General features: G+C 42.9%; 1 protein-coding gene across 1 annotated transcript in view; it reads left to right on the forward strand.

The window, feature by feature from the left end:
* Positions 1-17,260, forward strand: part of LOC138511071 (coiled-coil domain-containing protein 158-like) — a 1,089,990-nt gene that overhangs the window by 866,764 nt on the left and 205,966 nt on the right. Inside the window, exon 7 of the mRNA XM_069626570.1 lies at positions 8,664-8,819. Coding sequence (XP_069482671.1) covers positions 8,664-8,819 — 156 coding nt within the window. The remainder of the gene's footprint in view (positions 1-8,663; positions 8,820-17,260) is intronic.

A 17,260-nucleotide genomic window follows, 5' to 3' on the forward strand; every position in this document is an offset into this window, starting at 1 on the left:
ATGACTTTCAGAGCCTGTCTTTTCCATCCATTTTGCACTGGAGAACACATTATTTTATTAATGAGTTAGCATGTTAGTTTTTTGTTAATGAGGTTAGTTCATTAATCCTCAAATGTGTCTCCTGCAACAGAGGAATTTCAGGTAAAAAAAAAAAATATGCTTTTAACTGTGAAAAAAATTATTTGCATTTTACATGTAGAAATCGTTTTTGACTGCATAGCCTGTTTTCATTTACATGTCCATAGGTTGCACTGGCAACACATAGCTTGAAACAATTGCATCATAGCAATGCACCAAACCCATGCAGTGGTGCTGTATAAAATAAACATGCTATACATTGATCCTGTGCAGTGGTGCTGTGCTCTGTGTTCCCAAAACCCGCTAATTAATCTTACAAATCCGTACTTCAAAAATAACCTGTTTCTCTTCCTTCCTTGTATTGCTAAGCTATCCGAGCAGACCATGTGCAAATCACATTTAAGGTTAAATGGCCCTAGGCAATTGTCATTAAGAAATGAATTATGTTGTATGTGAATGTTTCATTGTACCGTGATGTCAAGACCTGCCACGGACCAATCCTCAGCAAAGGCTGACATCAAAGATGATCAGAAGATGGTTGTTAAGATGGTTGATGACCAATGCGAAAGAATGAATTTGGAAAAGATGAAACTTCTCTGTAAATGTATTATCCAATTATGTTTGAGGGATAGGTGAAAATTAAATATCTGGGAGTGTTTTAACTGTTTCTCAAATGTATACAAATGTATCAATTGATGTAGTTTGTTGAGACTTGGGTTAGTTTGGTCCAACAAGTACCATCTAACAGCTCCCCGGAAATGTACACAATAAACCTTGCTTTACATACAAAATGTGCACTTGTTTCGCAGGCGGTGGACCCTGGTTGGGTCTGAGGTAATTAGGGGTCTGTCCTGACACACCCTAGGTCCTCCCGTCATTTGGTGGGTCTGGGGTTCCTCGTGGTTAGGTGTCAGATAGCCATGTTCTGCATACATGGCCCAGGTCCTACTGTGGGGATGTGGTTAAAGGACATGCTCTTCTGTAATTCTATGGAGAATACATACCATGAGTTGCTACTTATAAGTGACTGACCTAGAGATTTGGGATATCTATTCATATGCTTCAAGCTACTTGGGGTATTGGGTGGCCAAGCCTCCAATCTTCTGGGTCTGTACCTAGTTTAGTCTGGTGATTTGGTGGCTAGTGTTCAGCGAACTATTTTCGAGGGTAGACCATTTGTCTCCGTACTGTACCATTTGTGACTATTTATTTACTGTCTGTCCACACGACTATTTAAAAAAAAACTTTTTATTGTGTTTCAGCCTATAAAAAAAGATTTTCACAAACAGTATAAAAAGAAATTGCAAAAATAAAACAATTTTAAACATTTCCAATCCTAACATAAAGTCCAGTTATGTTTCAAAGAAAACATGCAGTTCATTAAACCTCAGCCCAATTTCTCATTTAGTTGTCACAATTTATCAATTTGAAGGGCCCTGCGCTATAAGCTAAGGCTATTCCAACTTTTTTGTAACAACACACAGCAGTGCCTGGAGAGACAGAGTCATTTTCTCCCCATTTTGCCACATAAGTCTGACCCAAAGCATCTCAGAAAGCTCTATCGAACCCAAGTAGCGAGACCTTGCTTCCCCCACAGCCACGCAACTCAGAACGAGGTGTTTTAGTGTTTCTTTAACTGTATGCTCCATGCATAACCTGAAATTATTGTTGGTTATTAGTTTATCCCATTTGCTCCTCCGCAAGGGTTGGAAATTAGTCAAAGCGGAAGCGCATGTACTTCCTATAAACTGTTGTGCAAGGAAATAGTCTCACATATTGTAAGATGTCCCCTCTATTCCTTTTGAATTTAGCATACTCTTCATAAAGAGAGTACATGGCCAACAATTCACAAGTTTCACACCAATCCGTCGCAAATAACTTTTTCTTCACCAAATCTGGAGTGATCTTCAGCTCCTCAATCGATGAGCCTGTTAAGTTCAAAATGTTGTGCATTTTTTCCCGGAATTCATTGAGCGAATTTGCCGCCTTCAAGGTGACATCTCCCCAGATTTTGGTAAAATGAGTTACTTGGCGGGTTGAGAAATTTAGCATACTCTGATAGTTACTTCCACGCGGCCCTTCCCGCTTGAGAAGCCAGTCCCAGCTCACACCTTAGCACCACGTTCAGGAAGGGAGTGGCCAAACATAGTTTTTTTTCTCCATAACTGGCCCTGCAGTGTGTTCAAGCATGACCTCATATCAAATAGCACAATCGCTAGCCCATATAAAATAGTTGGCTCAACCTTCTGCAGGTAGAACCTAACCAAGGGAAGAAGGGAGTAGCGACACAATTGAGAATACACTCTTTTCATTTGTGCAAGCAGTGGCGTAAACCCTCCCTTCAGGAATGCTTTCCATGCTTCCCTGGAATAGCTCTTAGTCAGGCTAAATCCCAAGTATCTCATAGACTGTACTCACTCCAGGGGATGTTTGCCCACCTTCCAAGTAAAGCCCTTAGGGTGCTGTTTTGGTGAGAAAATGATGACTGATTTTTTCCCATTTACCTTCAAGTTGTTGTTGATGGTGTATTGATAAAAGAGAGTCAGCTTCCCATAGAGACCTATTGATGTTTTGTCAAACTAAATAATGTCATAGGCAAATGCGAGCAAGTTTAAAATTATATTGCCGATTTTCACAGGAAACGTAACACCTGACTCCCAGAGTGCGTTCAGATCCACCATGTACAGGTTGAAAAGGGTGGGGGCCACGACACAGCACTGCCTGAGACCCACATATGTGAGAACATTGCCCAAAATGGCACCCTCCCCGGTCAGGCTTACCCTCAATACTGTATCGCTGTGTAGCAGCGCCAATAGTTGGACCATATTCAAAGGGATGTTCCACTCAAGGAGTTTCCTCTAGAGTGTGTTCCGGCTCACTGTGTCAAATGCATTTGAAATGTCTATTGATGCAATGTGGACTGGACCCACCACCCCATTTTCTACTGCCGCCAACACATGCAAAAGTATTGTTGCGTTTAGGGTGGTCCCCATACAGAACGGAAACCCACCTGGTAACGAGAGGTAAGATCTAATGGTTCTAGCTGGTGTATGAGGTCCCTGAGTAATAGTGTGGTAATAATCCTGCTGGTTGAATCTACCAAGGCTATCAGCCTAAAGTTACTAGGATCAGTGGTGTCCCCTTGTTTATGTATTGGTATAATTATGGACTGGCGCCACATAGAGGGTATTTTGTGCATTTCATAGACACTCTTAAATAGTGTCAACAGAGGGCACACCCAAACCCGAGGATCTTTCTTCATGAGCATGGGTGGGATTCCATCTAGGCCCGGCACTCTAGAGGCTTCGCTCATCCTATGGACTATAGAATGCCGTCCTCCTCCCACGGGAAGAGCCCTGGGACACCTGCACCGATCAGGGGAATTGGGCAGTCAACATCAACCACATGGCGTGCTAATTTCTCCCTAAAGTAGGCAATCCACGTCTGCTCCTTTATTGGGAATTCCACCTGTGTGCCATGGTCCTTGGTTTTTCCCTTGATTAGGGACCAGAAATTGGCATTGCTTTTCCGCATCAAAGCCTGTAGAATTTGCTGATATTCCTCAATATGTGCGTTCACTTTTAGAAGTTTAACAATTCCCTTATACCAAGATAGAATGCTGTTTTTAGGGGATGTGTACCGTGAGGTGGACAGGGCCAATGACCTAAGAGCCCTAAGGTCATGCCTTTCCTTTTTCGTTGCCAGCACTGCTTTATCATTGTACAGATGTAAGTGTTTTTTTTGTACCGGTAAAATTGCCTTTTTCACCAATAGGGCAAGACATTTGTTGAGGGTTTCATGAAACATTTCCACTGAGAAATCTTGGGTCAAAGTAGCCTCCCTCCTTGCCACCTGTCCCCAGATGTCTAGAAAGTTCTTACAAGTGGCTACATTCCAATTTTCGACAAGCCGCCTCTAACTGCCGGAACTAGAGAAACTAGTGGTGTAACCATGAACGTTGACAATGGCCCCCTCACAGTAGGAAGGGCCCATGCCACAGGGGATCACACAGGGAGGGCAGGGATAAGGAGACATAAAAGTGGTAAATCCACAAACACCTTGACCCCCTACACCAAGTGTGAACCCCTCAATAAGGTCCCCTGCCCAGGTAGACATATTTCCAAGCCAAATTCTGCAAGTAGTTGTCCCGCATAGTGGAAGGACCTGCATCCATTGAAAAAGCATTGAACCCCTCTGCATCGTGACCCTTGTTAGACAAAACATTAGCACAGCAAGCGTTAAAGTCGCCACCCATGATTATAGTTTGTGGCCTGTTTTCTTGAAGTTTTTCCTCCAACAAGCCATTCAAGTTCTTGTGAAAAAGTGTCAGTGTGTAACCTACAGTGTTCCAATAGATATTCACAAGCAAAACCTCCTCCACCCTGCCATCAAATAACACTCTGACAGCCAATAGATTGTTGCATTTTGTGGCCACCTCAATATGGGAGGAGGCCAGATGCATGGCCTCCTCCCATAGTGAGGCCATAGTGAGGCCAGCCCTCCCCCTCGTTCAACCCTTGTTGACTCTAGTCGCATTTTTAAAGTATGTAAAGAAACCCTCCAACTGAAAAACGCGAGTGGCCCTGGATTACTGAATAAAACTATACTTGCATCACTCACGCAGCTCTCAGCATCCCTAGCTAAGTTCATGTACCTGCACACATTACATGTTACAACTGTTAGTTCTACATACTAGATAATTTTGGTGCCTGACTGGACCTTCATAAACATTTTGACAGCCACCTCCAGTCAAGACCAATCCTCCAGAGATGACTTTGGTGTACCCTCAAGTACGTTTAGATTCAGTAGTGAAGAGATAGTGCTGCACGTTGGAATTGTAGGAGCCAGGAAGTCAGTGAGCCTCATTACAGGTCTGGCGGTAACCGTGACCGGCAGGTGCCACCAGGATATTCCGAGTCCAATGGCCGGGAAGTCAGGCGCCAGTGATTTAATAATTCCCCTTTCCCATTGAGTCCAATAGGACTCAATGGGAATGGGCAACATTGAAGCACCGGCACCGTTAATAACAGTGCCAGTGCTTCCGTGCAACTCTGCGGGCGGGTGCCATTCCACCCGCCAGGTCTGACCCTGGCGGGCGGGTCGGCACCCGCAGCGTCGTACTATGCTGGTCCTGTAAGAACGGTGCCGTTAGGCTTACCGGCACCGTTGTTACTGGACCAACATGGTCGTAATGAGGCCCAGTAATTGCCTGCGTTTGATTCCACATCATGTAGTTCATTACCCAAGGATTTCGGCAGGTGCCTTTCTTGCCAAACTATTTGCGCTATTATATTAGATGTAAACTGACATACCGATCTCTTTGCCCCTTGTATTAGAAAGAGAACCTGTTCTATGTCATCAGAGCACGGTGCTCTCAGTGATAGAATTGCCTGAAAGCCTTTCATCATGAGACTTGTATTTGTGAACATTTGGTTGTTGGTCTGTTTAACCAACTTCCGAACCCATGGCCGTTCCCTGAATTGTATCCTGTTTGTTTGGCAAGCTTGAATCAGTCAAAACCAACAACTGGTGCTGGGAACTAGTTAGAGACTCTTCAGCTGGATGATGAACATTGTGCATAACCTGGCCTAGGGGCCCGACAAGTCCTGTGCCGGTGGTACCAATACTGACACCTCCACAAGTTCCAGCATGTCACTTAGTGGTATAGCTATGCGATTTCCCCCAAAAGTGGTGATCTTATTCAGTTTTGTCTTGGTTTTCTTTTTAGGGGCCACAGCCTGGACCGGATTTCCCTCTAGGCCTGTTGAGGCATGAGAGTTGCTAAGGCAGAGTTGATCCTGGGCTAAGTCTTTAACAGAGTCAGTGTCAGACAGCGTAGCAATACATTTCTGCATATCTTTGCGCTTGTTGGGGTTTACTGCTGGCAGGTTTTTGCTTTTCTTTTTTATCTTGACCCTTCCTTTTTTTCGGTGCCTTCTGTGGTTTTTGTTGATAGAATAGCTCATTATTGTTTAGAGAGGAAGAAACTACGATCTCATCCTGAAGTTCACTTGGATCTTTCAGCTGGGGCCTCGACAACCTCAAAGTCCTGATCATCTTTCACAACTTTTTTGGTTTGCCCTGCATAACATCCTTAAAATTGTCATAAAGCCTGAGCAATGATTCCAGCACAAGATGTAGGGCAGAGATGGATGCAGGCCTCAAAGACTCCATCTGTGATACAAATGCTGAATCTCGTCTCATCGCGGTGTTACAGGGGTAAAAAGGTGTCAAGGAGTTCCCCCCTTCTCATCTGAGTTCGATCTTTGCTGGATTTCTTGAATCATGCCTTCTTGCGTACTGCTTGAGTCTTGAATAAGGCTGCACGAGTCTCGGGGCGCGTTCTGTGTGTCATGACAAAAGGTTTGTGTTTAATGGTTGCTTAACAATTGATCACAGCTTATTTGGTGACGAGTTCACAGAATTTCACACAAGAAGACTGGAACACAGATCAATTAGTTCCAAAGTGGGATCCCCCCCCTGTTTGGGTTGTTCTGAAACCTCTATTTGTTATGCCCTCCACGTTTTCACATAAGTGTCCGAAAGAATTGTCCAAAACAATAGATTCACCGAGATTTCCTATAGGGACTATATGTAAGTCAAGGCAGCTTTCTCTGTCCCCTGTCTCGATTGCTGCCTGAACTGACAGCTTCTCATTTGTATTGATTGGCAAAGTGCATGGGTAAGAGTTAGAGTGTGCCAGCTCCACACTCAAAGGGGTGCTATGATGCGTTGAAGCTACTGCCTTGTGTATTGATGGTTGCTTAGCCCCTGCAGTCATGGGCAGTGTTTCGGTGGATTCCATAGAAAAAGAAAGGGGAGGAGGATCTGCCCACTATTTTGGAAAAAATGGAAGGGGGAGAATGAGCCAGATCGAATAGAGCCTGCCCCCTCCCCCCAATAGTGGTTATGGTCCTGGCATTTCAATGATTCTCCTGGGGGCTGGGTGAGCCCAAGCGGTTTGGTGCCCCTCTCATTCAGTTCTTTCAATGCCGCCAAGCCCTTCTCAGTTATCAGCATTCTACCACTGTGTAGTTTGGCAACTGCCATTTTCCATGTCTGTGGACTAGAGGATGTAAGGGGAATGAAGGAATCCACCCTGTAAGCAAGCCGGTTCAGTCACTCTGCGCTTACCGTATCAGTTTGTAGTATCTCGGTTATCGTGAAGTAAAGGGTTTGTGGGTTTACGGCCATGACTCCTCTCACCCCTCAAGCCGCAAGACCATAAGACCAGACTCTCCACTTGTCCGCTCTGCGTTCTTCTGTGAAATGACTCTTTATGGTGAAGCAACAGAGCTCCAGCAGTCAGCCACACCTCCAGCAGGGTAAACACGGAGAAAAGACTCTACTGTAAGACCACTTGACTCTCCACTTGTCCGCTCTGCGTTCTGTGGTGAAATGACTACTTATGTTGGAGCATCAGAGCTCCAGCAGTCAGCCACACCTCCAGCAGATTAAACACAGAGAAAAGACTCCATCGCAAGACCACTTGGCTCTCCACATGTTGGTTACAGTCCAGTGCACACTTCTGTGATTGGTACTAGATGTTATGGATGTACATATTTACTCCTCTTCAAATGCAATTATACATTTATTTTGTATGGGGTTGGTTGGGATCAAGGTTTGGAGAAATGTGATTGGGGAAATGTGGCAGTGAAATGGGGCATGAGGAGATTGATCGTTCTTTTGCATGCATTTTAAGTAGCAATTCTTTTTTTTTTTTTAAAGTATAATGAGTGCCCAGGCTTAAATTGAAAAGTTGTAAAACAAAAGAATGTAATAGAAAATACATTAAAGTAAATAGGTACATGTTCCCACAATAACTGAACTAAAAAAAAAAAATTTAAAAGAAGAGCATTGAATGTGAGGTATAAACCCAGCTCTGACTGCTGCTTACTTCCCAGGTCCTCCAGTCCAACACATATCTGACTAGAACGTGCACCTCATCGCTTATGTGCTTAAGAACGGTTTACATGAGTGCATTGTGGACAAGGTGTGCATGTGTGGGCTTTATGCCCACTATTCAATGACAAGGAGATGCCTTGTAGCACAATGATGAAAAGTACCTCACTCGACTTTATCTGTTGCTGATCTTGAAAAGTTTGGAGCCAAAATAGGAGCAATGAAATGGCTCTGTTAAGAAATTAGATTGGCATGTTTAAAAGTCGCTCCAAGTATACTCATAATATTACTGTTTTTCAAAAACTCATTGGTCTCTGTATTCAATCAATAGTTTGCTCCCAGTAATTCATGAAGAGGGGAAGGAGGAGTGTGAAAACTTTGCCACAACGCTGTGGCCTAAGCTGCATGTAGAACAGATCCAAAAAGGAACCAAATATGATCCATGATGAAAGTTGTCCTTGATATCTAGGGTATGTTTATGAGATAATGGACTCGGAGAACATTCTCTCAAGAGATGAGCAATAGCATTGAATCAGCACTGTGTGAAATAAATGTATGCTGTATGTTAATGTAACAGATATAATATGTATGATTCCAGCCGCGATTGTGAGATTTTCTCAAGTAAGTTATTAATGCTGTTACGATGAATGTATTTCAGCATTTTTTCTTAACCCTTTAAACAGGAAGTCAATACAACAACAAATCGAAAAACGCAGCTACAGGAACAACTGAACAATACTATAACAGCCAAAGAGAAAGCACTTGCTAAGATGGACTGCTTAGCAAATGAAAAAGCAATAAAAGAAGAATTAGTTAGTTTGGCCAACATTTCTGATACAGTAAGTTCGGCTTCTGTAATAAAACTCTGTGTGTTATATTCAGGTTATGTTTTCCACATATGTGTAACATCTCAGAAATTGAACGTTCCCAAATTAGATGTTGCGTAATTAAGATATGTTTGACCATAGTCACCATACAATACTTGTGCACATATAGATGATAAATCATGGGATGGGGTAATTCCGTGCCCTCTGCTCCCACTGTTACTAATGTTAAGGTGGGTATCAATCCGTTGAAACCGATCGTCGCTCGTCCAGGTAAGTTAAAGGTTTACCGTACCATTAAAGTAATTCAAGATAAAAAGGGGTTTAACCTGGGCACTCAAAAATAATCAATTGCGCACTGATTGTATACAGTAAATCTGAGAAATCCACATAAAGTCGTGTAACAAAAAAACAAAATCAATCGACATATGTCTATACAAAAGTAACCATGGAAAAGCATAGTGAACATACCATTAATAATGTGCAGTCAAATTGTCAAAAAGAGACCAATGAATACAAAGGGAAGACAAGGAATGGGATAGGTAAGGAGACAAAAGGACCAAGTAAAAAGGGGGGGGATTGGGAAAAAACATCAGTAACTGCTTTTAATGCATTGCAACATTAATCAAATGTACAATGAGAGAAATCCCCATACGTGGCAACTCTATGTCCCATGATATACCCACACTAGTCAAAACTTGCACACCAGATTGGACACACCTGCATGCTATGTTATCCACTGGCGTGCTGTTAGGAATTATAAGTTATTTTATATTATTAAGGAGAGGAGATGTTAGGAATGATAAGTTATTGTGATAAGTTATTATATGTCATTCATTCTCTTGCTTACCATTAACTAACACACTACACAAAAATATGTATTTCTTATTTTGGAAATAGCTTGTGAGATGATTAGTTCTTGCTAGTAGCCTTTGTTATGATCCTAGTCACATGGCAACCATGGAACCACTGTAACATCATATGATTCTGTGACGGAATGTTCAGGAGATGAGAAGCCGTTGCTGATGAGAAAGGAGCACCTGATGCCTCTTAGCTGGGGGCCGTTTCTATACATATGATCTTAATAAAGGCTTAGATCATTCACAAGCAACGTGTCTGGAAACTCATTCTTAACAAGTGGCGACAAGGATTAAAAGGATTGGAGGAGAGGACCCCTGGCTAGTAACACAGTGTCTTCCCAGAGCAAGAGGCACTTTGGCACTTGGTATTTGAGGCACCAAGAAGGCAGTCTGCAGTCTGAGGAAAGGACGTCCCTGTGCAGTGGTTGGAGAATAGCAGGAAGAGATAAAAGATGGGACACAGATGTGGATGCCATTAAGGATATTGCACCCTGCAACATTAGATGATTGGTGTTTGGGAACACCATGGACCGGGCAGATGAGTGAGTATTGAGCCAAGCAACTGTCTTTGAAGACATTCATGAACCTGGAGATTGTTTCCCGTGATCGGTGCTGGCTGCAGTAAGGAATTGGGATCACAACGTGGGTGAAATTATGGTTGGAGCAATGTTTATGCCCAACTAACTGTTGCCAGGAAAATCAGTGCATGAGGATCAGTTGGGGCACAGCATGCCCAAGTGCCTTACGCTGAGAAATTCAGCATTGGTGAGTTAGCAGAATACTGCTCAGCTTATTTGTCTGTGGATGGAAAAGATTTTCAGTATGCTATACTCACAATTTGTGACTGGGCAGTGAGTGGTGACACATTAATTAATTTCATTAGTTTACTGCTGATACAATATACTTATCAACAAGCAAAGACATGGCAAATGTGCCAGCCCCAACGTTTTTTCTTATGAATCCAGGTAAAATGGGCAGATTGGAAAGAGGGTTTTAGCAAATATGCCCTAGCTGTTTTAGGGGCCAACTTTTCAAATGAACGCAAAGAGGCATTGTTGTTCCATTGCTTGGGCACGGCAGGTCAGGAAGTTTTGAAGAAACTTCCAGAACCGACTGACATTCCAGATGCGAGTCCTTGTGAAGATACACTGGCAAAGCTTGACAAACATTTCCAGATTGAAGAAAACATCATACTAGAGAGATATAAATTTGCCACTAGAAGCCAGAAATGTGGTGGAACCATAGAGGAGTGTATAACTGCTTTAAGGGGCCTGGCAGTCAAGTGTAGGTTCAATAATTGCCAAGATGAACATCTTAGAGATCAATTGATGATCAAATGCTCCAACGATAATATTAGGAAAGAGTTATGGAAGGAGAGGAATCCTTCGTTGGACAGAGCTATTGAGATAGCCAAGACTATAGGACATACTGATGAGGCTATCAAAATGCTTCAAGCAGATGCATCCAGTGAAAACCTGAGGAAAGTGAGGAGGTTGTGCAAAAAGTGTCAAAAGTAGCCCAAATACAAGGAGAAAATGTGACTACAAGGCAGCCAGATTACTCTGGGAGGAAGTTTGAGGCTTGTCATGAGAATAGACCTTCAGTTGGCAGAGGCTGGGCACGCCAATGGCAACCGTTGAAGGATACAGGGGACATGTCAAAGGAGACTAATTCATTCAGGGATACTGGATTTACCAGGGAGAATAGAGGTCCTGTTGGAAGGAGATGTTACAGATGTGGGAGATTTCTCATTTGGGCATTTGGCATCTGATAAAGATTGTTTTGCAGTGCATATCATTTGTAATGATTGTGGCAGGAAGGGGCATTTTGCTCGATGTTGTAAAAACTTTAATACTGGCATGAGTCAAGAACATGAAGTATCTGCAGAGTATGAGGATGTATGTGGCAGCGAAGTAGCCAGAGAGGTGGTGTATACAGTAAATGCTGTTGATGGAAAAGTGAAAAGAAAGAAACCTTATGCAATTGTATTTATTCGTGGTGTAGCTGCCTCCATGCTTATTGACAGTGGAGCAGATTATACTTTAATAAGTGTGCAAATCTGGAAAGAGAAATTTGATTGTTGTACCCTTTGGGAAAATTCAGTTAGAGCAAACGCATATGGAGAAGTTCCCATAGAAATTCTAGGGAGTTTGTAAGGTGAATTACAGTTCAAGGATAGGAAATCTATTGGAATTATACATGTCGCAAAAAATGGTGGAGAGTTACTGTCATGGAGCGATGAGGCAGAATTAAAGATAAGACTTGAGGCAGCTCACCCAGAACAAGTACTTTCAGTGAAGAGCGTAGAGAATGAGAATGTTCAGGTGGAGAGAAATTTGGGGTGTTTAAAAGGATTTGTACATAAACTCCGTTTGAGGAGAGATGCCATGCCTAAAATTGTGAAACTTCGGACCATTCCTTTGGCACTCAAAGAAGATGTGGAGAAAGAGTTCAAGAAAATGGAGTTGGATGAAGTGATTGAGATTATAGATTCATCTGAATGGGTCAGTCCAATAGCAGTAGTCAAAAAATCCAATGGGTCCTTAAGATTATGTATTGACCTTAGACACTTAAACAGCATGGTAGTAGCATATACATTTTCGCTAACAAGAATAGACGATTTGTTGGTGGGGGTGGCTGGATCCAAAGTGTTCTGTATTCTAGACCTCAAATCAGCCTATCATCAAGTTGAATTACATCCAGAATCTAGAGATCGTTCAGCTTTTATCACTCCCATTGGTTTATTTAGGTGTATTTGCATGCCTTTTGGGCTAATCTCGGTGGCAAGTGTTTTTCAAAGCATCATCCATAGACTTCTGGGAGGTGAGAATGGAGTAATGTGTTATCAGGACGATGTGTTGATGTGTGAAAACAATGATACTGAACATGACGAGCGTCTCAAAAGAGTTTTGAGCATTTTGAAGGCAGCAGGTCTTGCATGTTGCAATGGAGAAATGTACCTTTAAAGCTAATAAAGTAGTGTATTTAGGTCATGAAATTTCAGGAGGGAGAAGGTGTTAAACCTAAAGAAGAAGGTATTGAAGCTATTAAGAGAATGGAGGCTCACAATCAAAAGGAGATATACTGTCATTTTTGGGTCTTGTAGAATTTTATGAAAACTTCATTAAGGGGTTGTCTCAAATGTCACGGAACATGAGGATTCTTACCCGGAAAGGGGTTGTGTTTAAGTGGAATGAGCAATGCAGGAGGGAATTTGAGCAGATAAAGTCATCTATTGTTAATACACCCATTCTTAAAATGTTTTGAAGAAGGGAAACGCACGTTAGTTTTTGAGGATGCTAGCCATTATGGCCTAGGTGCTGTCCTCATGCAGGAGGATGGTATGGGATTGCACACAGTAGCGTTTGCTTCTAGATCATTGAAAGGACCAGAGACAAGATATTCTGTTGTGGAGAAGGAAGCATTAGCATGCGTTTGGGGCGTTGAGAAATTTAAAAGGTTTTTCTGGGGCAGAGAATTTACAATTTGGACAGATCACAAACCATTAGTTGGAATATTTACCAAAGGAGGCTTGGAGGGAGTTTCAAGGCGGATCATGAAGTGGGTAACTGCTTTACAAGGTTTACAGTTTTCAATGCTCCATGTATGTGGTCAAAGTAATGTGGTTGCGGATGCTTTGTCTAGGTCGGTGGAGAAAGAGCCACAGATTGGTGAGCCGAACTGGTGTTCAGATGATATGGCAGACATTTTTCAAGTCCATGAGACGCTGAAGAAGAACGACTGGGACATGGCTTGTGTGGAAGATATGGTTTATCCAAAAATCTTGTCATTAGTGAGGAGTGGGAAAGTGAAAAGTTACAAAGATGATTTGTGTGGTTATGCCAAAGTAAAGGATGAACTGTGTGTTCAGAATAATTATCTGTATAGGGGGCATCAGATGGTAGTTCCAATGAAAATGAGGAAATCTGTGGTAGATTTAGCTCATGTTGGATATTTAGGTGTCGCAAGAACGAAAGGTTTGGTGAGAGCAGAATTTTGGTGGCCAGGAGTAGACAATTATACAGAAGAACAAGTCATGGGTTGCATGGAATGTATAGAGGGTGATAAAGGACTCAGAGTCCAGAAGGTACCCATGGTTGTGTATGAATGTCCCAAGGTTCCATGGGATGAAGTCGTGTTAGACTTGTTGGGTCCATTCAATGTTGGAGGAGGTAGAGACAACTACTTGTTGGTAGTTGTAGATTTGCTGTCAAAGTGGCCTGATGTTTGTGTGCTTAGAGATATATCTAGAAGTAGTATTGTCAAATTCCTTGAGCAAGTATTTTAGAGGGAACAATTTCTTAAAAAAATTCTGTCAGACAACGGATCACAACATGTGTCTGAAGAGAGTTTCTTGACAAGTATGGAATAGAACAGTCAACCACATCATTATATCATCCCCAGAGCAACTGTTGCATTGAACGCTTTAATAGAACGCTCATGGAGGCGGTCAGAATTGCCGTAGCTACAGGTGGTGATTGGGTAAGGACAGTAACGGAGAGAACCTTCCAGTACAGGTTGGCTCCACATAGCGTGACAGGAGTAGCTCCGTTCGAGGTGTTGAGAGGAAGAAAACCCAACTTGCATATCTGTCCTGGGTGGATGGGGAGAGCCAGGAATGTAAATGTAGATCTGGAAAAAGTAATAGAGAGAATTGCTGATTCTCGGGCCAAGGCCAAAGTGAGGTATGATGAGAGAAATTGCTGCAGAGATTTCAAGGTGAAAGAAGGTGAATGGGTGAAAATCAAATTAGCTACCAAAGTAAGAAAGGGAGCCTCAAGATGTTCTGAACAGGGGGTAAAAGATTTAGGTTCCTCTGTGCTGGTTAAAGGCGGTAGCATATGGAATAAAGAGAGAGTGACAGTGTTTAGGAGGGATGGAGAAGAGATTGTGAGAGTGTGATTTCGAAAGTGTTCAGGTTCCACAGGGATAAGAGAAAAAATGTTGAGTGTGATAAGTTATTTTCATTCAGAATTTCAGATTTCAGTCATTTTTATATCACATGCTTTTATGATTATTAAGGAGAGGAGATGTTAGGAATTATAAGTTATTTTATATCATTAAGGAGAGGAGATGTTAGGAGATGTTAGGAATGATAAGTTATTGTGATAAGTTATTATATGTCATTCATTCTCTTGCTTACCATTAACTACCACACTATACAAATATATGTATTTATTATCTTGTAAATAGCCCTTATGATGATTAGTTCTTGCTAGTAGCCTTTGTTATGATCCTGGTCACATGGCAACCATGGAACCACTGTAATATCATATGATTCTGTGAGGGAATGTGCAGGAGATGAGAAGCAGTTGCAGATGAGAAGGGAGCAGCTGATGCCTCTTAGCTGGGGGTCGTTTCTATACATATGATCTTAATAAAGGATTAGATCATTCACAAGCAACGTGTCTGGAAACTCATTGTTAACACGTGCTTACTTAGAGGCAACCCTATTAATTGTATTTGAGATAGACTCACTGCTCACAGGAATACAAGCTCATGAAATTGGACACACCTGCATGTTAGGGTAGTCACTGATGTGCTCACTTGTAGACAACTATATAAATTATAATTTAGATGGACTAACTACTCATGGGAATGGAAGCGTATTGGATGAGAGGATCTTGGGTGCCTCATATTGCTGACATAGTAAGGCAAAAGGATAACTGTTCATGTGACTAATGAATCAAGTTCTCATCTAACCGCACTATTGTTATGTTTCTAATTTGAGATACACTTAGATTTAGTTGTCTAATAATGGTTAATTCTCTGACTCCCTGTTGTCTTTCCTCTCTGACTGACCCTCCCAGGTCCAACTTGGGTCCTTCCTCTCCTCTAACTCTCTCTCCACCTGCGGTGTTCCACAGGGGTGTAACCTTTCTTCCTGGTTGTTCAACCAATACCTGGCACCTCTCACCCACTGCATTGCTTCTCTCTGTTCCAACTTCCAGTGCTATACGGATGACACCCAGCTCACTTTTAGGCTCCCCCCTGCTGCCTCTTCTCCTTCTCTCATCCCAGATTGTCTGATTGCAATCCAGGAGTGGTGCGCCACCAATGATCTCCGCCTGAATGCAAGCAAGACAGAGATCCTCCTCGTTGGCACACGTGCATCCCTCTTTCCCGCCACTCTCTGGCCAGCCTCCCTTGCCCCTCCTACTGCTCCGTCCTTTGAGGCTAAGAACCTCGTGGTTATCTTCGACTCCTCACTTTCCTTCTCTCCTCATATCTCTGACATCTCTAAGAAGTCAAACTACCAACTGCACCTCCTCAGGGGTATTCTTCCTTTCCTCTCCTTCCCCCAGATGCTCACTGTATCTAGAGTAGGCTTGACTACTGTAACAGCCTCTTTTTAAATCTGCCTTCCTCTACTCTCCGTCCTGCAAGACTTGCCCTTGGCCTCATGCCCAGTGATCTCTCCAGCACTCTCCATTGACTCCCAGTGGCTGCAAGGATCAAGTTCAAGACCCTTTGAATTGTCCCCAAGGCCTTCTCAGGACTGGGACCAAAATATCTCCAGCTTTCTCTTCTGAATTATCTTCCTACTCGAGCACTTCTCTCCTCCACCTCCAACTCCTTGAGGGTCAGTAGCTTTTCCAAGCAACGAGTTGGGGCAGATCTCTCTTCGGCTGGCACCTCCTTCTGGAACAGCCTCCATGCCTCTCTGAAATTTGAGCAAAAGCATTTCTTGTTCCCAGAAGCAGCTCAAAACTTTCCTCTTTGCTTCTACCTTCTCTCTTCCGCTACCTTGCTGATTGCCTGTCTGATTTTGCATTGGTTACCTGGCTACCCTCTGAACCATGGGCTCAGGTCCCTGCCCCCCCAGTTGCACACCTGCACTGCCTCCTGGCAACCCTGTTCTTGGGGTTGTATCTGCAACCCTACAACCCCCCTACTCGCACTTATCTATCACTTGTTTTTCTGCACTTATAATAATAATTTGGCATTTATATTTCCCTACAAACCCTCAGGTATTTGAGTGCTGCTTAATATTACCCACAGGGTGTGGTGCTCATTTATCGACCTCGGAAGGATGAAAGGCTGAGTTTGGCCCCGCCGGGATTCAAACCTGCGTTAGCAAGCTCTGCACCGATGTCAATGCGAGCGCTCTACTCGCTGTGCCACTTGACCGGCTCAACCCTGCATTGCCACCTGCTGGACGCACTTCCTGTTTTCGATGGTTCATCCTATGTCTTGTAGTTGCTGCTCCTCCCCTTCCCCTGGCACTTCTCCCCTTCCCTCTGCCCTGCACTTGCGCAATCCCAATGCCACTCGGCCTAGTAAGACCGTTGTCTTATTCCCCCTGTTCCCCTCCTCTGCCTCGTTGCGCCTTGAAACACTTGTGTATAGGTGTGCTATAAATAAAATATCATCATATATCCACTGACTTTATATGGATTACCCCTTCTCTCTCCTTCGGTTAACATCAAAACCAACTTTATCTTGGTATGTACAGCTATGTGTTTTTTGACATACGGAACAGTTTTTACCAATTACTTTTGTTATGCAATTTGCTGTAAATGTTATTATCCACATACATGTCAATACTGCATCATCGAACCAATATACAGCCTTGAAAAAACCTTAAAGTCAAAA

Source organism: Ambystoma mexicanum, chromosome 6p (genome assembly GCF_040938575.1).
Source record: "Ambystoma mexicanum isolate Mex_15411 chromosome 6p, UKY_AmexF1_1, whole genome shotgun sequence".
Classification (NCBI taxonomy): domain Eukaryota; kingdom Metazoa; phylum Chordata; class Amphibia; order Caudata; family Ambystomatidae; genus Ambystoma; species Ambystoma mexicanum.